General features: G+C 47.9%; 1 protein-coding gene across 1 annotated transcript in view; it reads left to right on the top strand.

Annotated features, from left to right (window-relative positions):
* The window catches only part of PODXL2 (podocalyxin like 2), a 32,186-nt gene extending 10,999 nt beyond the window's left edge, over positions 1–21,187 (top strand). Inside the window, exons 3-8 of the mRNA XM_088062024.1 lie at positions 8,599–9,494; positions 10,523–10,597; positions 13,527–13,683; positions 14,569–14,630; positions 16,283–16,462; positions 16,802–21,187. Of these exons, the coding sequence (XP_087918150.1) occupies positions 8,599–9,494; positions 10,523–10,597; positions 13,527–13,683; positions 14,569–14,630; positions 16,283–16,462; positions 16,802–17,011 (1,580 nt within the window). The 3' untranslated portion in view covers positions 17,012–21,187. The remainder of the gene's footprint in view (positions 1–8,598; positions 9,495–10,522; positions 10,598–13,526; positions 13,684–14,568; positions 14,631–16,282; positions 16,463–16,801) is intronic.
* Positions 21,188–21,971: the final 784 nt, after the last annotated feature.

Here is a 21,971-nt window from a genome sequence, read left to right as displayed (position 1 = left end):
ATCCTGCTACTTCCTGAGAGGTCATGACCAAAGTGGGTTTCATTGGCATTTGAGTTCGCTTTCCTCTGTGGAGTGTTTTTCTGAGACCACTGAGTCCCCACAGTAGTCTCTCCCCAAGCCCCTCATTGGCTTTGAGATGCTCCCAGGGAGAGGGATGGGAGGAAGGAGGAGGTGCGCTGCAGGGTTTCCAGTAGCTTAGGAGATTATTTCACATGCTCCTGCTCTTAAGTGTCATGTGGGGCATGTATTAAGTGTTACCCAAGGGCCAGGCTTCAGCCTTATCCCGCCTCCCTTAGGCAGTATCGCTCTCAGCAGATCTGACTGAGGTCTGCAATTAGAAAGCACAAGTCCTGTTTTATCTTCACTCCTGTTTCTGCGACCTTAAAAAACACCTGTGCTCAGACAGGGCCGAGAGCTGCCGCAGAGCTGTGGCTTGGGTTGCTCGCTGGGCCACAGGCTCTGTGGGACAAGGGCCATCCCAGCTTGTGTCTCCAAAGCCCTTTGCTCACTGGCAGTGCTGCTAAGCCTGTCTGGCTGTGCTCTCGCTGCCCTGGGGCACCCGCAGGCCTGGCCGTGGGGCAGCTGTGCCGTGCAGCGGTGCTGGGGGCGGATGGTGCCGCTCCTGCCGGCGCATCCCCGGGACACGCTCTGGCTCAGCCGCTCTCACCCGCTGGCAGCGCTCAGCGACGCTTTTCTTGGTGTGCCAGCAGGCACCTGCATGTCCTCACAGATCTGGACGTGACTTGGAGAACAGCATGTGCTTGTGCATTGAGAGGGAGATGACTGGGTACTGAACCCACCCTTGCCTCCTGCACGTGCCTCGCCCCATTTGCATGCAGAACACGCTGCTCTCTCCTTCCGTTCTCGCCTGCAGTTCTTTCCTCCAGGAACAGATGTGCTCTTTCAGCTGTCCTTTATGCATACCCTGCCCTATCCGCTGCCCGGCTAACCACTGCTCTGCTTCCAAGTGCTGTTTCTTCCCCTGACAGTTGCTGTGTCCAGAGCTCATGTCTCAATGGCATATCAGAACCTTGGTTAATAGAACAGTCTGAATTATTCAAGAGCTGGGAGCACATTTCTACTTAAAATTTAATTAGAAACCTGCCGTGTGTCATTTTACAATAAAGGATATTGTAATAGCATCCCTAAATTGGGCAGTCTTCTCCTGTCATGCAAAGCCTCTGTATGAGAAATGCACCCAACCAGTGGAACTTACATGCTGCATGTGTGACAGATGCCATGTGATACCTTGCAGAACTGTGTGGTGACATCTGTTAGGTTATTTTCAATGTATAAACCCATTAAACAGTTTTAAACAGCTGCTGTTTAAGGGAAAAAAAGTTTGTGGTGTAAGTTTTCCTTATGTGAGATTTCATTCAGTGAAGTGTAGCTCAGCACAGTTGTTAGCTCTGTCCCAGGCACACACTGGAAACACTGCATCAATCAAGGCACAGAACAGGATTGTTGTACTCCTGGAGAGAGAAAATTACCTGCTATGAAAAGAGACCTGTGCTGGCTTCTTGTTGTCTTTGTATAAAACCTTTGGGCCTGAACTGGTGGGAGTTTTGCGGATAGGCCAGATCTCCTGTTATTCAAAAGCTGTGTTAGTTATCTCTCGTTTTTTATGTCCATCTGAACTCTGTGTGGGGAGACTACCCTGCCTTTGTGTGACTTGGACGTTGCAAGAGCTAAAAAGCAGTAACAATCTGCAGCTGCTGCTTCTTTTTTTTTTTTTTTTTTTTTTAAGTGCACAGAAATATCTTTTAAAAGTATTTCTAGGAAACATTTCTAGGGCCACCTGTTAGTCCATTAGAAAGTGAGGACAAACTCCCAGTGGCACAGCACAGCTCAGCCTGGGGCTTTGGTTCTCCTGAATAATAATGTGCTTTTGCTGATTTACTCTATGGAACAGTGATTCTATATAGATATTGGTGAGCACCAACCTTTGGCAGGGCCCTAACATTTGTCTCATTCTGTCTGAGGGTGCACAGAAGTGTGCATTTGCATGTGTGTCACCCCATGCACAGCTGCTACCCCGTGGAGCCACATGTGGAGGAGATGGATTAGGTCTGGTGGGAATTTGGATGCTATATCCTTATGGAAAGAAGTAGTGTGTGATTTTTTGTACTGCAGCCAAAAGGCAAGTCAGTGGAGCTGTGAACCTGTTACTTCTGCATCCCTTCAGGTTTCCAGGGAACCCAGAAGCTTCTGGTTGTAGTTTGAGTTTGGCTGCTTGCTTCACCTTTGGTAGCAAGTTGGCCTGAGCCACAGATCAACTCTGAAGAGAGAGGACCTGCAGGGTCTTGCATCTGGCCCTTCCTATCCTTCTTTCCTTTCTTCCCATTTCTCCATCTTTTTTGCCTAGATGCTTCCAGTCCCCTGTGTTTCCTGCTGTTACACAGATGTCCTTGGCAACAGATAAAACATCCACCTTTAGGGCTAGAAGATGGGAGTCAATAGGATTGTAGGTCTCTTAGAATGCCTTGATTTTGGTGAAAGAGTTACATGGTGTTGTATCCACCCTGGAGTGCTCCCTGTTTGCAGTTCTCATGCGCTGCTCCACATGTTCCTCTCTTCCAGTGAAGGCTCGAGTCTGAGGCAGCCTCACCATTAATTGCTGGGACGTGTGGGCTCCAGAAAATGGACACAAGGCTTGTGAATGTCTGATGCAGGAGCGCACTTAGTCCCTCTCCTCCCCTGCCCAACAGCTGAGTACTCAAGGGTTGGAGTGCCTCATCCCATTTTCCAGTGATACAGTGGGCTGGCATGAGGCTCACTTCATTACAGCCAGGGACTGCTCTTTTAGCTCCAAGGTGCTTGAATACCAAGGGATGACTGTACTGGGAGCTATCAAATCTAGTCTTACAGATTGGTGATTTCCTAGGACAGCATGTGGTGCTTTGTGGGATGGGGGAGGAAATTGTAATCTTTTAATTATTCATAGTAATTAGCAGAAGGGATTTCCAGGAGAGTTAGGATGACGGATAGTGGGACAGAGAAGTTAGAAAGACTATATTCAAGAATAAGTAAGTTTTCTGACCAGCTAATGGAATAAAATACCTTCCATCTTCCCTGATAGTGAGATTCACTTCCTTCCACGATGAATTACTTGCCTCTGGCCAGAGAGATCCTGGTATCCCTCAGCCTTACCGAAATCTACTTCCTCTTCATCCAGACTGACAGCAGATCTGCAGTTCTTAATACCATCTTCAAGACAAGCATTAATGAAATGAAGCACCTGGTAAAGACTGTCTCCATAAGCAGCTTAGTGCTGAGCAGCCACCTGCCCTAGCTCAGCTCCCGGGATGCCTCTTGTTTATGCCCTGGTTTAGTGTACAGTGACACGGGTGATCTGTCTTGGGACAAGCCAGCTCTGTCAAGACATTGCTGCCAAAGGCTGACTCGTGACAGAGGGTTTCTCTGGGCAGGGTGTTACTCTGGTGCAGCTATCCCTGACTGACTGTGTTGGGTGAGGATGGCTTTCTCTGCCTTTATTGCAGTCTGTGTGCCGAGCTGGAGTAAGGTACGAGGCTATTTGGGAACAGCTGTACTCCTTTGTGACTGGTCTGTACCTCAAGCAAATTCAAACATAATGAGGCCTAATCACTTTGCTGCTTTGGGTCTCTCTTTTAACTGTGATCTCTTTCGTGTGTGTGGACTTGTCTTGGAGTTGCTGATAATAACCTCTCCTAGCTCTTCTGGAAGATTAGTATATTAGCCCCAGCTGGCTCAATTCCAGCACCAGTAATTGTATTTTGCCTCTTTGAAATCCCCCTGTGGTTTCAGTCAGCTGGAGTGTAACTTTTTTGCAGTAAGCCTTACTATTCTGTACTGCAAAAAAGAGAGCAGATACAGTTTCAGACCTGTCTGCATTTTCAGTAGAGTGCACTTTGTGATTCCCAAAGTTGGCAGATGTTTTAGTGTGAATGATGCTCTGTGTTGCGATTGGAGCACAGGAATGGTCATGTCTTTATTATAGTAGCTTCTAGTTATCAGTAATTCAATCACTGGTTAACATGATCTTCCAGTTTAATCCAATAAACACCTTATGGTCAGGTTATGTGTACTAAAAACAATGAGGATCACCCTCTTCTTGAGTTGTCACGGTTGCTTTAAATTGTTACTAGCAAATACAGGGTAGGGAACCTTGTAGGGCAGTAACTGAGACCAGCTCTTCTGAATGACAGAGAAGCAGAAATCTAATGAATTAAGTGTCTGGCTGGGGAATTGTGCCATGTCTTGGCCCATCTGGTGTCAGGGAAGTTTTGGTATTGATTTTGGAGGAAGCAGGACATTGCCTGAATGAGGGCTTTTGCAGAGGTTTGAAGTTCATGTTCACCTCTCCCAGGGAAAATCATCTCCCCAGGCAAAGAAAGTGGATCTGTGTGACCCAGACCTGGGTCTTCTGGGAGATGCAAAGGGCAAGACTTGGAAGGGCTGTGAAAGATGGTTTCTTTAGAAAGTACTGCCTGAGGGTTTTTGTAAGAGAGTTTGGAAGGGAAAAGCTGGGGGACTGTGGAGGCAGCTGGATGCTGCAATATGCATAATATCACCACTGATGGAAAGCATTAAGGAGTGAAGCTAAGGATATGGTGGCAAAGAGGTGAGATAGAGGTGTGTAATTTCATATTGGTGAACCAGACACTGCCAAGGGGATGGTGTGGCAGAGAAGCTCTGGGAGGGTCCATGACATAGAGCAGTGTCTGCCTGCTACACTCTTCTGGTCTATCCCTGCATGACTGTTTGCCAGAGGTGCTGGGACAGTCTCATCGTTCCAGCAGTTGGTTCTCCTAAGCTGTTTCCCCCTGTGATCAGACTGGCTCCATTGTGGCTTGGCTGCTCTTGTTTGTGGCTCCTCTTTTGCTCCAGCCTAATGCTGATCTTGGTGGGAGACAGTAGACCCTGGCAGGGAAGGAGCTGATGGTGCATTCAGTTACTACCTCCTCCCTGCTCAGGCATCTTTGGGCTTGGCAGAGCTCTGCTTCCTCCCTGAAATTAGATGAGCTGATTTTACCAGGCAAATCTGGCATTGCAGCCAGCTCCATAATACCTGTCTCCTTTAGCAGAAGACTGTCCCATTTCTGCAGCAGGAGCACAGGCTGCCGTGTCTCTTTGCCTCTGTTCTGTGGTTGCTGTTTCTCCCCACAGAAGTGATGAGAAGGGAGGTGGATGGCACTGGCATTGGAAGGTGGGAAGGTCTGTGGGTGTACTGCCAGATGCCTGGAGCATGGGAAATCAGGTACATCAGGTCTGCTGAAGGTAGAGGACAACCAGGTGGGCCAAGGGGGTTGTAAACCACTTGCTGAAAGGGAGCTGCTGCCTCGATGCTAGAAATGGGAGATGTCCTTTGAGTTCCCTTAGGATTGGAGGGAAGAGGAGTCAAGGGAAATGCTGAGAAGACTCTTGAAATGGGCAAGCTGTTAGCTCTGCATTGCATAGAGTGACAGGCCAGCTTGTCTGGATGGTGGCTGGGACCAGCTTAGGGGCTGAGATCATACCAGGGAGATAGACAAGGTGCAAAAATTCCTTCAAATCATAGAAGAGGGGTGAAACTAAAAGAAAATATGAGTGCCTTAAAGACACCTGATCTTGAGAAGCTGGCAGATGCCCTTGTTAATGAGACAGGAGGAGCTGATTCCAGATGGGAACTGAAGACTGAAGAGTCTGGAAGGAAGGATTGACTCATCATAGTTGGCATCTGGATATGGCATTTGGGGATATGGTTTAGGAATGATTATAGTGCTTCTGGGTTGATGGTTGGACTAGATCTTGAAGATCTCTTCCAACCTTGATGATTCTGTGATCCTTCCTGAACCTGGGAAGGGATTGAACCTCTTTGGTAACTGGGTTATATTGAGAGATCCTTGTTTTAAGGAGCACAATCCAGCACCGCTGTGCCTCCAGTTTCACTGTTCCCTACTTGAATCTAATAGCTCTCTCAGGATTTGAGAGGAGTTGAGTTTCTAATCAGTGGGGTCTTGTGAACCGGATGGAAGGATGTTCCCAGCTTAACATGCAGGGTAGTGGGGAAACTGATGACAAGTGGGAAAATGCTAACCCAGTTAGTAGCAAGTGTGAGGATTCCCGTGTCTGCTTATAGAGAAGCAGCTCAGGTTTCAATCTTTGGCTGTCTTATTAGAAGTCTGCTGGGAGAGAGTGGGATGGGTCCTAAACTTTCTTGCCCAGAAGAGATGGCTGAGGCAGCAGTTCCTCCGAGATCTTTAGATTGTGTTGGTGGAAAGGCAGCACAGCTGTACCATGCGGGGCTTTCCCCCATGGGAGCCAACTAATCTGTGACAGAGCACTTTAAGGAAAGGTTGAGTTGTGACTTCAAAGGAGAGTTGACAGGCTGGGAGCATTTCTGGTCCTGTGAGACGAACCTCATGCTGCTTTTTTGTGGTTTGTTTTTTTGCTGTGCCCATCTGCCTGCCAGTTCGTGCTCTGCTCCAGGTGGAAAGAAGAGCATGGAAGAGAGGAAGATGCAAAGGACTTGAGAATATCTTAGAATGTCTTTAGGCAAAGGAGGTGGCAGATTGGATCACCAATCCTTGAAAATAACATCTCATCTGACAGGGCCTTGTTTAAAAGGGCAAAACCCTCACTTTTCACCCACAGCATGTCAGGGCAGAGGGGGTTCTTGGTGCAAATCCTGAGTTAGCCCTGCAGCAGGAGTAGCAGAGCCTGCTTTACTATCTGTCTGAAGACAGTCCCACCCAAACCTCCTTAATCCCATGGCCTGTGGCTGTTCCTGCCATCCATCCAGCAAGGCAGTGACCACATCTGAAGACATTGGAATGTTACCTGTTGGTAGGGGCCTTTGGGAAGACCAGTGCCAGGCAGTGGAGGAGAGATGGGTTTTCTTTGGTCTGTGCTGCTGCTGATTGCTCTTGGCCTCAGCCAAGGCAATTACCAGCCTCCTTGGCCTATGAGGAAGCATCACCAGCTGGCTGTTGGGAAGCAAAAATCTTTTAATTCTCAGGGTCTTTAGGTGGGATGTCAGTTGTGGGGTGCTCTCTAGTGAGACACAGCTGCAAAGTGACATGACTTCTGCCTGCCCAGGGCAGTGAATCCCAGTGGCCTCTTTGCAGACAGAACTGGGAGCCAGTCTCCACACCACAGCTCTGAAGGTCAGCAGCTGGGTAACACTGATCTTTGGGCAACATCTGGGAGGAGATGCTGACACCATAAAGGGAATGAGCTGTGGGTTAGAGAATCCACTCTCTGATCAGGAGGATCTTTACACCTCCTGCTTGGAACAGTGTGTTTTCTGCTTAGGAGGGTTGGGCAGGAGTAGCATGGGGATGTCCTGATTGCCAGGGAATACCCAGGGCAATGGGTGTTTGCTGACATGCCCCCCCCTGCCCGGGAGCTTGCACCCACTCTGGCAGCAGCAAGTGATGGATTGGAGTCAGGGATGTGTGGAGTTTTTTTGTGCAGATCTCTGTAAGGCATCCAGACAGCTGCTTCCCACTGTGCTCAGTGGAGCATCTGCTTTGGCAGGCAGGAGAGGAGACGGGAGCCTTGGGAATTTCAGACAGTCATTTACTTAATAACCATAGACAGAGCAGGGGGCTCATTTCTGGCTGTGCAGGGATCGTCTTCCTTCCCTTCTCAGTGAGAATGTGCTGTGCTTGGCTTGGGGAGAAAGGGAATTAATTGGGATGCAGACTCCTGAAACAGAACTCCGTGGGTATGAGCAGTTTCTCAAGAAAGATGAAGGTTGATTTATGCTTGCTGGATTTGTGCCTGCCACCCTGAGCTAAACATATCTGATCTTACAGATACTTTCCTTTTCCTGGGTCCCCAGCTCCTCGTTAGCTTCCAGAAGAAACCCCAGCTTGCTCTGTCCTTACTTTTGTGAGCTGCATCTCCTTCAGCATTTATATTTGTCTAGCAACAGCACTTCCATTTGTGGTCAGAGTGACATAACAACAGGGGCTGTAGTTGGAGGGAGGGGAGTTAGATTCAGCTGCTGTAGTAAAGCAGAACTAATGCAGATGTTCGTGGGATGACTTTTCTGAAGTGCTGTACAAACTAAAATTCTGCATTTCAAGTATGCACAGATTGATTCAGGGTTTGGTGGTATTACTTGGGAGTGCCAGGAAGGAGGATTTGGTTTTCTGTGCTTTAGTTTCTAAAACTAGTTCTTTTTTTTTTTTTTAGTTTATACTAGTTTCTGTAGTATTTCCCATTCAGCTTGTGGCTGACTGCTTCTACCACCCCATATCTTTCTCAATCCCATCTGAAATGAATCTCCAGGTTCCATCTGATTCCTAACACTCATAACCTCAACTTAAAGATGCCAGGTGTCAAAACTGTTATTTATTATTGTCTGTGAAAGTGCCTATGGACAGGCAGATGTGGAGAGAACAAACATGGAAATTATCCCATGGAATATGGGTTCACTGGGATGGGATGGGTAGAGGGAAAAGTGCACATATTGTATGGGATGGTTCTTTACTGTGGCAGGCTTCCTGCTCTTGGAGGGTCTCTGCCATTTAACTCCCACCTGTGGCTGGACACATATAATGGGATATTCTCTGCCTCTCAGAGTTCTTAGTTCAGATGTAATATGAAGTTTTTTGGATCTCTTTTTAGATTATACCTTTCCTGCTTCATCTCAGAAGGCATTGCTGAAACGAAATGGGACACAAGTAGACAACTGGGAAATGGCCACTGTCCAGCCACCGGCAGAATTTGTGGAGCCTGACTTACACACACCTTTCTCCACACTAGAGGAAGAGGAGGGGCTGCTTCCTATAGACCACTCAAGAGGAGGAATGGAGAGCCTCCATACCTCTGGACCAGAGGTTGCATCTTCTGAACCAGTGGACCAAGAGGACTCCTTCTCCCTTCTGTTTTCCACAGCCTCTGCCCGGCCAGGTGTTGTGACTGAGGCAGCCATAGGAGGGCAAGAAGAGGACTCTGTTTCTCCAGGCTTAGACCTTGGGAGCAGCATGGGACCAGGTCTTCTACCTGTGCCCTCTACTTTTTCTACTACTGTTGCTGCAAGATCTGCCAGTTCTCCCAGTGATTCGGAGGAACTCTTTGAGGTAACAACTGGAGACAGTTGGGCTGTTGGGGGAGCAGATTCAGAGCTGACTGTGGCTACAACAGGAGCAGAGCTTGCAGAGACCACGGTGGAGGCTGCTGGGGAAGAGCATTCCGCCAGGGAGGAGGTCTCAGAGGCCACGGTGGGGTGGGAGATGCTGGAGCCCACGATGCTGACTGAAATGGAACAGACAGTGGAAACACCTGTGGGAACACTCTCTCCTGCAAGCAGCTCCCCAGGCACCCAGACTCTTCCTGGTAGTGAGCAGCACCCCCCTTCTGTGTCTCCGTGGGACAGAGCTGATGAGCCTGCACTGGATCCTGCTTGGAATGACACTGAGTCAGCCACTGAGGCTGCAGCAGCAGAGAGGAGCTTGTCTCCACAAGCTGGGGATGCCCGCATGGCCATGCTGCCAACTGAGCTGCCCTGGGACTCAGCACAGGTTGCACTGGGAGCAGGGGCTAGGGTGGGAGGTTGCAGTGGGGGTATTTGGATACTTCACTCCTGGGGAGCATTTAACCTAAGTCCCTAAGTCTGACTGCTGGAAGTAGTTTATTCTGTTCACCCAGTCAAAACTGAATTTTTTCAAGTAGAATTATTCACAGCAGTTCTTAAGAGCATCTCTATCATCCTTGGTGAAAGCCCTGGCTCCTCACATCTTCCTAGTGGCACAAAATCCTGCTTCTGATAAACAGAAGCTGAACACCTTTCCTCTGGGGCATGTGGAGCAGAGGAAGCTCCTTGTTTCCTCAGCCTCCTTTACTGGAAGTGTCAGGACAAACACAGCCCCAAGGATTTCTAGAAGGGGAGTGAGAAGAAAGTGCTGCTGCTGCCTGAAGGGACCAGATGTGGAGCAGGTGGAGCAGAGTACAGTTATGTGTGAGGATGTTGCTCTTGGAGAGCCTGTGGGAGAGGAGGGGTGAACTGCAGTTCTTGAATCCAGCAAACTGGCAGCTGGTTAAGAGAAGATATGTAGCAGGAACTGACGGGTGAGAAAGTACCAAGCAAAGCTTTTAATTTTGCCTTCTGCTCCATGGTACTTAGGAGCTTGAGCAAGTGGCTTAGTCCCTCTGTGCATCCTATCCTGCCTATCCTATCCTATGCTGCCCTGTCTCACCAGTTTGTTTAAGGACCGCAGAGGCTCCTGCTTAGGTTTTGTGTTAAGTGCTGATAAGGCTGCAGGCTAGAGAGCTTTCCACTGAGACCCTGTGTCCTCCTTGAGTCTAGATAGAGGTGGAAGGTCAAGTTGAGCTGTGGCAAGCTGGCACAGTAACTTTGTCCCTGTTCTATGTTAGCACTGAAAGAGTGATTCCTCCTCAGAACAGAGAGTTAAAGGACACTCACATCCTTTAAGAAGTGCTTCTGGGAGTGTGGCACAGTGCTTTGCCCCTGTCCCTTGTGTACCCTGTACTTTCAGCAGCAGAGTTACATTCATGCCTGAGCCCAGGTGTCTTTGTCTTGTCTTTCCAGGTGATCTGCAAAGACTGGAGCAACCTTGCAGGAAAGAACTATATCATCCTGAATATGTCGGATAACATAGACTGTGTAAGTCAGTCCAAAGAGATTTGATGGCATGGATGTTTAGGAAAGTGAAAGCAGCTCTTGCTGTCTGCTTTCACCACAAAACATTTTAAAAGCACTAAATCTCAACCTATAGAGGCTGTGAAGTGAAGGGTAGGAGGACAGAAATATTCCTGTTCTCCAAAAGGGAAAAAGAGTGGGTGGAGAAAGATGATTTTGCTCTAAGTCTAGCACATGTCAGTTCCATATTGGATGTTTTACTAACTTGTGGCTGCTAGTCTGTGCCAGTCAATACCTGGATTGTCATGAGACATGAGAGCTTTTAACATTGTACCTCTTACAGGATTGAACACAGTTCTCCTTCCTTCTCTTCCTTTTCCTTCCATTCCTTTCACCATATAGTAACAACCCTCTGATGGCTCAGAGGAATAGGGACTCCCATTTGTCCTGTGCATGGATAAGTATCAAGTAGCTATCATTAAATCTTCCTTAAGGGTCTCTTCTCCCCACCCTATTATCTTGTGTGTTATCTGTGTCTGTTAGCCAGTCATGCTCTGCTAATCCACCGCCTGTCCATCCATCCTCATACAGCTGCAGTTAATTCATGAGCCCAGAGTCTGTTGTGGATCCCTGATAAAAGGGCTTGTTCACTTCTGCTGGGCCTTTTATCAGGCACTTAAAAACCAAGTTGTGAAAGGCCTGGGGTCAAAGTGTCTTTCATAATTCTAAGAAATTATTACAAGCCTGACAACCTGAGACCAAAATATTTCATTGAGGAATTGTCTTCTGGCCACGTGCATCTGCACTCCTGCTTTGTGGGGCTCCTGCTGTGGGCAGAGCCAGCCGGTTCTGTTACTGCAGGGTTGCTCTGTGGCACTGACCTCTTGCCACTACTGGTGAGTTCTAGGTTGGTTTGTTTTTATTTTTTTAAAAGGTGACTTTTTAGGGGACGTGGAAAATGGAGAAATTCCTATACACAGTAAGACATGCCGACTGTTCTAAGGATAGGTGAAAACTCAGTCTTTTTCCTCCTAATTTAGGAAAACCAGTGTGGAGGGTTTTAAGTATCTCTGCTACAGTTCACAATTGTAACACATAATACGAGTCCTTGAAAATCAGCATCCTTCTGCCCTATTCCCTTCATGTCTCCATCACTCTCCCATCTCTGTGGACTTTCAATACTGGATAATTTTGTAATATGTACTAACTTCCTTTCTATGGTCACTTTTACTTGTGTTGTTTAAACCTCTGTAAGGGGAAGAACTGAAAAGCAGATGTGCAGATGTCTCTTGATCAAATTATGTCTTTGCTGTTGAATCCTCAGTTCTGCCTTGCTGGAGGAAGATGGTGCCCTGGGATAGGCAGGACTGAACTGTTTTTCTACTTGATTTCATGTTTCAAAGCATATTTCCCAGTGAATGATTTGTGCTGTACTACCCCTTATTCAAAGGGACATTTGTCATCATACATATTTAACATGAGCATCTCATCGTTCCCTGCCTCCCATTACCACTTTGCATGAGTGAAGCTGGAATCAAGCTCCTCTTCTTTCCACTGATGTTGATGCAGTTTGTTTCCTGCCCTTGGTAATTTGCTCAGTTTGGGCACCTTACCTACTGTCTGCCTGCCCCTTTTGTTTTTTGGTTTCTCTATTGGAACTCTGTGGTGTTTGGGTTTCTGGGGTTTTAAGGGAGAAGCTGTGTTGCAAGTGCTGTAGCTTAAATTAATGTGAATGAGTATTCCTCACATATTTCAATGTTTTGGTGCCATGATCTGTAGAAAGTCCCACTGAAAAGCTGAGGGACAAGGAGGGTGCTTAGCTCCTCCCAGAGGGTTGAACTTTGACCTTCAATACACTTCATGGCACCAGGCTTTTACCTGCTGCACGGACCATGTCTGTATTTCTGGGTTATGATAGAAGCCCATTTGTCTTCCTATTGGGAAGGGAAAACCTTCCCTTGTCTTCTCTAGGCAAGGGAATCACTTCAGTCTCTGAAGTAAGATTTGCTCTGGGCAAATCTCCCACTCAACATTCCAGGAAGGTTTGCCCAAATGAGGACTGCAGGATCTGACCCAGCAGTGGTACCTGGCTATGCATCGGAAGGTGACCTCCACCTTGGCACAGATGCATTCAGGCTCCTTCACTGCTCTCTCCTCTCCAGATTGGAGAACTGATCAGTGTTCTGCAACCTCTGCTTTCCCCTTCACCAGAGACATCTCACTTCTGTCCTCCTGCTCCTGGCTCAGCTGTTCCCCTTTCCACTGCATCCCCCAAAAGAGAGCCTCAGACTGGCAGTGGGGCCATGAGCTGCAGCTGAGCATCATGGTGCTGCATCACGGTGCTGCTTCCTCATGCAGCTCCTCCTGCCTCCCCATACCAAAACCTATTTGATGAGAGGAGGCACTGCCAGGCTCTTGTGATTCAGGCTCCAGTCATCAATGTCTTCTCCAATTAGGCCATTTTTGGCACAGGCCTGTGCCTGCCCTGAGCGCTTCAAATTGCCATGGCAACAAGAACTCTCCATTTTATTAATCATCTGTGTGGCCTTCAGGTTGGCATGGCAACTGGAGATGAGAATAGAAACACAGGAGTGAGAAAGCAGCAAAGGAGCCTGCTGAGGGATGGCTGGAGCATATCAGGCTGAGCAGCACCTGCTGACCCAGTGCTGGCTGTGGCTGCTTCCTCCTAAAATAACGTTGCTTCAGGATCCCTGTGTGCCAGGAGAGCTGGACTTGGTATGGGGCATATGGCAGCCACAGGAGGTGAGGAGGAAGGTTGGTGCATCAGGAAATGTTTGTGGGTCCAGCCTGGGGCACTGTGCAGCGGACCATTGCACCAGGTTTAACACTGCTGGCTTTTGGGCACCTGTCAGGTCTCAGCTGTACCAGCCCTGCAGTACTACAGCTGCCTTGTCCCTACCATGCACTCACCAAGGTTCTTTTCCTGTGGCAGGAGGAATTTCGGTTGGAGAGGGGTCCCCAGCTGTTGGCACTGGTGGAGGATGCCTTCTCCAGGCAGGCAGAGGGGCTGCAGGACCGCTGGCTCATCTCTCTGAGCAAACCCAATGAGAATGATAAGCACTTGCTAATGACGCTGGCAGGGGAACAGGGTAAGTGCTGGCAGAAGGAGCCTTCCTGTGCTGGGGAGTATATTTAAGGGGCTTCCAAATGGAGGTACACAGCCATGTTGGAAGGAGTTTTCCATTTCAATCCCACCAGTTTTCAGTGTTCACTGGACTTGAGGGATGGAGAGGGACTGAGGACATCTTTCTTCACATTTGCCTTCTGGGTTGTCCCTCACTGTTTGCTCAAAGCTCCATCTTCTGCACTTGGCCTTTTGCTTTGCTGACTCCCTGGACTGCCTTTCCCTGAGCATCTTTCAGCTTTTTCCTGAGGTTTATGTACTCCCCTCCATGGTAGGATATGACAGCCTGCTCTTGGTTCACTTCCTAACCTATCAATTTTTAAGTCTTGTTCGAACTAGGATGGTCCTCATAGTGCCTTCCGTCATCCCCAAAGAAACACAAGCTGACAGTGAACATGGGCTGGACTGGAACATTTTACCATCTCTTTATTCTAGTTTTGGTAAAGGGGCCTTTTTCTTGTACTGCTTCTGCTGCCTGCTTAGTAACAGAGGTTTCTAATGTTGACATTATGGCCTCTACAACCTTTATGAACCTGTCTCCATGACCTTCTGAGTGCTGCTGTTTGCTCCCAGAGCAGATGCAGATCCTGAGAGCTTCTGTGGTGGTGGTGAGGGTACCTAGGTTGCTCTGATATCAGTTCATCCTTGGATTTTTTATACTCCTTTAAAGAGTATTTGGAGGTACCCTTGTCTGTGATCCTGTGTTCTTTCAGCCTCCTGACATAAAACACCAATGAACAAAAATGTGTGTTTCCCTGTCTCCATCCTGTTGGGGATTTTAGACTGATGAATACATCTGACTGAATAACCTGAGCTGAGAGCAGCACTGATCTCTTCCTCTACTTTACAGGCGTTATCCCTACAAAAGATGTTCTCATGGCACTGGGGGATGTTAAGAGGAGCTTAGCTGAGGTAAGAGCCTGTCTGCCTGCATCCATTTGTTAAGACCCGTTATACAATTAAAATAAGCAACTTGAAAACTGGGAGCATATCTCAGTCTAACCAAGTACTGAACCCACAGCAGGCAGACAGATAAATCAGATGCTTGGCAAACTCCCTTCTCCCCTCACTGGTAGTAGCCAGGCCATCAAGTGTCTGCTCCTTTTAAGAGAGTAACTACGGTTTATTCTTTTCTGGGTTGGTTGTGGGGCTGCTTTTCACACATTCATTTTGTTGGGATTCTCAGTGTCACCCCTTCCATACTATTGTTGAAAGCCGTGTGGGTGCTGCAGACCTCCACATTTGGCCCTGCTCACCCTGCAGCTGTTTTACATACATTGGCTTCTCTTGATACATTCACACACCTTCTGCAATTCCAGGGTCTGCATTTCACTCCTTAAACAACTGCCTCCACAAGGGCAGGCAGAGGACCTGGGTCAGTGGATGCCAGACTCCCCTCCCAGTTGCCTCTAGGCCTCACATATCACGTATTCCCTTCTAATCCTGGGCAGCTTGGAAGAGGGTAGAGGGGAGGACAAATCAGTCCCACAGTCTCTGGCTTTGCCCCTTTGTCCAACAGGGCATGTAGGCACTGAGGACCTGATTCTGCTCAAATATTTTGTGCCCACCACTGGAGTAATTTTGCTGGTTTTAGCAGCAGGGTTGGGTCACTGCCTTGCTGGCTATCTGCTGTTAGGTTTTTCTCTGACCTAACAAACTGGTGCAGTTAGACAAAGCAAATTAAGTGCTCAGTGGTGTATTGATTGGCTTACACCAGAGAAAGTGCAAAAAGCCAACCCTGCAGAACTTGTGTGACTGAAGTATCAGCACCTAGAACTGTCCAGAAAGAAGGATTTATGTGGATACAAGGTTTGGCTTTGCAACTGGTGGCCCCATGTTAACATGAGTCCTACCAGAGCCTCCTTGCTCCATGCTTCTGACTCTCTGGCTCTGTCTGCTCACAGTGCTGCCCTTGCACAAGCGTGAGATTGCAAGGAGGAGGGAGGGTATTCTCTTACACCTGTCACACTTACTATTGAATTGATACATGACCTATTTCAAATCTGCCAAGTCACTGGGACCAACGCTGGGCTGTTTGCTGACAGCCACAGGGAGGCAATTTCTAGCACAGCTATTCCTAAGCTTTTAAGCTCAGCAGGCACCTGTCCACTTTCAAAACCTTATAAAGACTACTATGCCCTCTTAGGACCTGAGATTTAATGGAAATCTATTTATTAGGGTTACATTATCTGCCAAGCAGTTACCAAAGCCTCAGCACCCATCAGTGGTCTTAGTTTGTCTTAGGAACTCTCAGTCTTGGACAGTTTCTCCCATGAAAGCCTCCTTGTCGTACACAAAGGTGTGATATCATTGTGCAGATAAGCAAAATAAAATTGTGCCTACTGTCATCTGCTGCTGTGTCAGCTTTCATGGAAAATGGTGTTATATATAGTTATGAGCTTTCTAGTAATGTAAGACAGTGTACAACCTGAGTCTCCAACTCTGGCTTTTAGTTCCTCTGCCCACATTTTTGGTCCTGTTCTTGGACCGTGGAAAGTCTGAACAGGATTCTATCTGCCTGCAGGTCAGGACTTTTAGTGTATTGCTTCCTTTCTTCCTTCCAGATTGGTATCCAGAACTACTCGACCACCACAAGCTGCCAGTCGCACCCTAACCAGACGCGCAGTGATTATGGGAAGCTCTTTGTGGTGTTGGTGATCATCGGCTCCATCTGTGCCATCATCATCGTGTTGGGGCTCATCTACAACTGCTGGCAGAGACGCCTGCCCAAGATGAAGAACATGGTGAGCGCTGGATGGGTGGAGAAGGTGGTCAGACTCTTAGCCCTTGGGATGGAGGAGATTGGAAAGTTAAGAGGGCAATTGTTTTCCCCTGTTCATTTATGGAACATAACTGGATACACTGCTGGAGCAGCAGTGGAGTTCATTCAGGTGTAAGAGAGATGCAAATGTGCTTAGGACAGCTCATTTCCGCTGTGAGGGTTGGGCTGGGAATAAATCTACCTCTTCCCACTGACTCCACAAAGTTCTCAGTGACCCTCATAGCCTAGTCTGATTTTGCTTCTCAGCAGCATTAAGACCTGTCCCTCTTTGTCTCCATTTGTGTCCTCTCATCCCTGGCAGTCGCACGGCGAGGAGCTGCGCTTTGTTGAGAATGGCTGCCATGACAACCCCACCTTGGACGTGGCCAGTGACAGCCAGTCGGAAATGCAGGAGAAGAAGCCGAGTGTGAACGGTGGAAACACCATCAATGGCCCCGACAGCTGGGACGTCCTGATCAATAAGCAGGCGAGCGAGGATGTGGATGTGTTTGAGGAAGACACGCATCTTTAGAAAAAGAAAGGAGGGAACCACCCTCTTAAACACACTTGTTTCTCTCCTATCTTGACTGATGTACCATGGGATCAGGTGGCTTCTCAGGAACTTCTTAAAACCTTTGAACAGGTCTTTGGGCAAGTTTTCCCTATGGAAGTCCTGAGCCTGCATCTGAGGCTTGGAGGCAGGAGGATCACGGAACAGAGGGAAGCAGGAGGGGTGGGTTTATAGATCTCCGTGTGTGTGTTCCTATCAGTAGCACCAATGCTTTCATCACCTTTAAATGCACTTACTGTAGCTCTGTGGTAGTGGCTGAGAGTGTCTGGATTGGAGAAACAAGATGATGGGGCTGCTTGCCACCAAGAGTCCAGATTTGGGGAGTAAATTCACTTTCCAGATCCTGACCTTGAGATCACATGCAGTCCATGCAGGTGCAGTAAAACCTGTGCATTCTGGATGGAGGGGAGCCAAGATTCCATCCATGTCCTGGGCAGAGTTTGCATTCCCCATGTGAAAACAGGTTTTCTAGTGCTCTAGCATTCAGCTACTAATTGTATGAGAGCTGATGTTTACATCTGGGGAAAACACCCCTACCCCCCACTCCCTGCTGTCATCTAATTTCACCCCTGGTACCACAAACAGCCCCACTCCTTTTTTCAGCTCCACAACTCCAAGCTGAGCTTGCAAAGTTTGAGCACTTTACCCTTGCTTGACTGATTGCAGAAAATTCAGTGCCATGGTGCAGCATTTTAGATGGAAATGTGCTTTAGGTTGGAGTGTTGTTCAAAAATTATGTTTACATGCCTCTTTCACAATAGCCTGGGAAATCAGCAGGAAAATATCCCTTGTCTAAGTGTAAGTTTTAAACTGGCTGGCCTTTTCCACTCCGGTTCTATTTTTCAGGATAGTTTGGTTTCAGTTGGTCATTTTGTCGTAAATATGAAGACTATGTGAAACTTCTTAAACTTTTTAAATGAGAACAAGTAATGTTCTCATCCTGTTGTTTCAATTTCAACATCTTGCCCTGAGGTAAGGGTTGGAAGTATTTAATACCCCACAGGTATAAATCAGGGTAACATCCATAAAATCACTGCATTTAAACAATGTAAAAGCCAGTTCTGATGAGATGAGAATCGGATGTAAGAGCTCTGCATTGAATGTTTCTCAGGCATGCCTCAGGCAACTTTGAGGCTCCAGCTCCCTCAAGATGTGTGCTAAAGGCACGTGAATATGAGTAATTGTTCTCTGAGCCCTGCCTAAACTACTGTCAAGCCTGAAATCCCAGAACATTTGTTTCTTCTGTCACTGAGGGACTGAGGGACTTGCTTCGGTCAGAGGCACCAGTACTTCTCTCCCTGGTGGTGATCTGCATGCTTGCTTCCTGCAAGATGCAGCTTCACACTTGGTCTTGAAGGGAACCTTTGTATACAGAGGCCCCAGATGTGCAGCCTGATGCTGAGCCTGTAAATCTATCACTGTATGTATAGAGACCTCTAGCATGTTCCTCCCTGGTGCGTGTGCCTAAAGTCAAGGTGCAAGAATCTGTTGTTGCAGTTTGTGTAGCGCTTTGCATACAAACTGAATCACAGATCACCTCGATGTAGGACCACTCTGATACCAGTTTATTAGGGATTCAAGAAAGGTGATAACTTTTGGTTTCCTATCCAGATTCCAATTTTCAGTGGTTTTAGCCTGCCTCCATATCTTTCCTGGTGTTATGTAGGAGACAGTAATTATCAGCTCCTTTTGTACCTTGGTAGGGTTGCAGAGATGCTCAGAGTTCCTTCTCTTGCCCCAGCAGTTGGTAGTGGGGTGCAGTCCATGTATGTGGACAGCCATACATGGCCCTCTCTGACCTCACTGATGGCTCCTGCTGAGTTTGATGGGTCTGTGCAGTAAAGCTGTACAAGTCCCTTGGCTGTGTTGAAGGCACTTTGGGAATCACAGGATTAAATGCAAATTGTTATGGTGAGTAAATTAAAGCATGGAGTTAAAATTTGAGTTTTTATAGCACTTAGCATAACGGGGCCTGGCATGCCCATGGCCTTTAAACATCTGCACTGTGTAAATCTTTCCAAGTCAAATAATCCTCATCAAATATGTTTTTAATGCCCAGTGGCTGTTAAAAAGATAATGCCACCAATCAGATGTGAATCATTTCATCCACAAATCGCTTCCTTGGTGCACATCCCTGCTAAGAGCTGCTTTGCTGCCCTGTTTTTTCTCTACTATCCTAATTTAGAGAAACAACAAGGCACTAATAAAGCAATGCTTCCAGCTGGGCTCAGCACTTCCCAATCTCATGTAAAGTCTTCAAACTTTAAAGAAACCAAGGAGGCTATGTGGGCTCAATAATCAGCTAGCAAGTTCTCCTAATTTGCTCTTCTGGCCTCTTGTGGCCTGGAGGATTTTCCAGAGATGCTCTTCTCTGTCTGGACCATCCAGGTGATCTGAGAGACACTTCAAGGGTGGCTGTTGTGAGGCTGAGGACACTTTTCTGCTGTCTCTGACAGGGTGTACCTGGCTGTATGATCCCAGTTTAGCTTCAGAAATCTACTGGTTGATAGAATTTCACTTTAGTCTGGTGATACTTTTTGTCCTTTTACAGTTTGTTTTTTCTCTGTATCATTTTTTTGCACTAGGCTGATCTTGTCAAGTCGATTGCACTGTTGTCCCTCTCCTGCCAGCCCTGCAGAGACGGGTCATCTCCGGGGACCTGCGGGCTGGGAAGCACTGTAGAGAGGCTGTTGGTAGCCTACTTTACTCTGTCCAGTGTTTGCATTTCCAGCTCTGCACAGGGAGGATGTAAAGAGGAAGAAAACCTTTGTCTTAGCATTTGTAACAGGAAGCTTTTCTATCACCCTAATGTAGTTAAACTTCTTTTTAATAAAAACTGTGAAAGCTGGACTTCTCAGAGCAGTGTGCCAGGCAACAGAGTAGATGCAGGAGACAAAGCAATTCCTGGAAGACTTTACCACCTACTCGGACATCACCATAATTCCATCTGCCAAATGTTTGGTTGCACTGACACCTGGTGGCAGTTGGGAGTTGGAAACGAAAAATTTAAAAAAAAAAAAAAAAAAGAAAAAAGGAAAAAAAAGAGCTTTTCTCTTAGCTTTGGCTATTTGTTTCCTGTGACTTGCCTAGGATAACCTGCTTTATTCATGAGGGGCTGCAGGACTCGACTGTGAGCAGAGGGGCTTGTACCAGGCATGTCAAGGGTGGTTTTTGTGAGGACGTCCTTGTCTGCAAAGTAGTGAGATGGGACATTCCTTGGAGTCACCAGTATAGAGGCCCTGGGTAGCAACTCAGGGTCTTGCCTCCATCCTCCTGCTTTGTCTGCCACTTGCTCCCTCTGCTCCTTGGGACCACAGCTAGAATGCAGGGACTCTGCCTTGAAGTGGAGGTGGTTCTTCAGAGAGAGCATCAGGTGCTGTTGTGAGGAGTGCAGTGCCTCGGGGAACACCGGCGATAGCATCGTCTGGATGCACAGCCAAGATCAGTGGCTCTCCATCTCTGTGGGATCGTGGCCAGATGTGATCTGGGATCACCAAGCTTCAGATTACTCCGAGGTGTCACCCAGATATCTGGAATTGTGCCTGTAACATGGAGTCTAACATGTTCTAGGACTCTGCGTCCTGCATGCCGCCTTGGGGTATGTAGGGTGGAAAGAAACAACGAGGAGTGACCTAGTAATTGTGCTGTGAAGGATGTAATGCAGCTTGAGAATACATCCAAGATACACTTTAAAGATCCCTCTGGCAGAGGCTATGGTGTGAAATGAAGGTACTTTATCCTGAGGACTATTGCAGCATGACCTTAGAGCATTGCAGCAGGGTGCCACTGCAGCCACGGCCGTCAGCAACTCGTCTGTTCCCATCTGCCTTTGCAGCCATGCAGGAGCGCATCTACCCTTCATAGCAGGTTTGGGACAGCTCAAGCAGTCAGACACAACAAGCACCTTCATCTGTGCTGGCTTATGAGAGCCTCAGATGCTCGTCTAAGCTGACAGGCAGGCTTTGAGCCATTCTCAGCACCTTCATTCCTGCTGGACACAAACGGCAAGCCCTGGTCACTGCTCGGGATTGCTGCTGGAGAACACTTAGAAACACTTGTGTCTGGCCCTGGAAATAACAGGGTTGTGGTTTTGTTTTCTTTGCAATAAAACACACCTACTGGGTGTCTGAACACTGACCTGAGTGCAGTGCTTTGCTTGGTTAGATCTGCCTGAATTCATGTCTGCTGCCTCTCATAATGCAGTGCTGGCCAGGGTTTCTCTGCCAGGATGGTCAGTCTGCCCCCCCTTTCCCCACAGTGCACTCCTTCATTCTCCCATCACAGATTTCTGCTAGGTGCCCAGGCTGTGGAAACAGGCTTCCCCCATGGAGTACCCTAACCCCCAGTACCCACAGGACCAGCCCAGGATACCTTTCCTGCTAGAGTGGCCTAGCACAAGCCTCTGGTCCACAGCAGAGTCCTTGCCTGTGTGCCCTGTGCCACATGTGTCCCACACAGCTCTTCATCCCACACCTGCTCCAGAACTGGACCCCATGCAGAATCACAGAATTATTAGGGTTGGAAGGGACCTCTGGAGACCATCCAGCCCAGCACCCAGCCAAGGCAGGTCACCCAGAGCAGGTGACACAAGAACACCTCCAGGTAACGCTTGAATGTCTCCCGAGACTCCACACAGTTCCTAGGTGCTGTTCCAGGGTTCTGCCACCCTCAACGTCAAGAAATTCTTTCTCATGTTGAAGTGGAATTTCTTGTATTTTGGTTTTTGGCCTTTGCTCCTTGTCATGTTGCTGGGCACCACCAAAAAGAGTCTGGCACCATCCTCTTGGCACCTATCTTTGAATGGATTAATGAGAGCCCCTCTCATCACATCTGCACCTAGTCCGCAGAGAGCCTGCCACATGTTCCAAACCCCATCACAACCATGTTCTGGGCCAGCTCCCCTCAGGTGTGTCGTAGATCA

Source organism: Pseudopodoces humilis, chromosome 13, assembly GCF_049639895.1.
Source record: "Pseudopodoces humilis isolate 2021_Gansu_Grassland_sample_001 chromosome 13, ASM4963989v1, whole genome shotgun sequence".
Taxonomy (NCBI): domain Eukaryota; kingdom Metazoa; phylum Chordata; class Aves; order Passeriformes; family Paridae; genus Pseudopodoces; species Pseudopodoces humilis.
The sequence above is the reverse complement of the archived record's forward strand: the minus strand, read 5'-3'. Positions and strand labels throughout refer to the sequence as shown.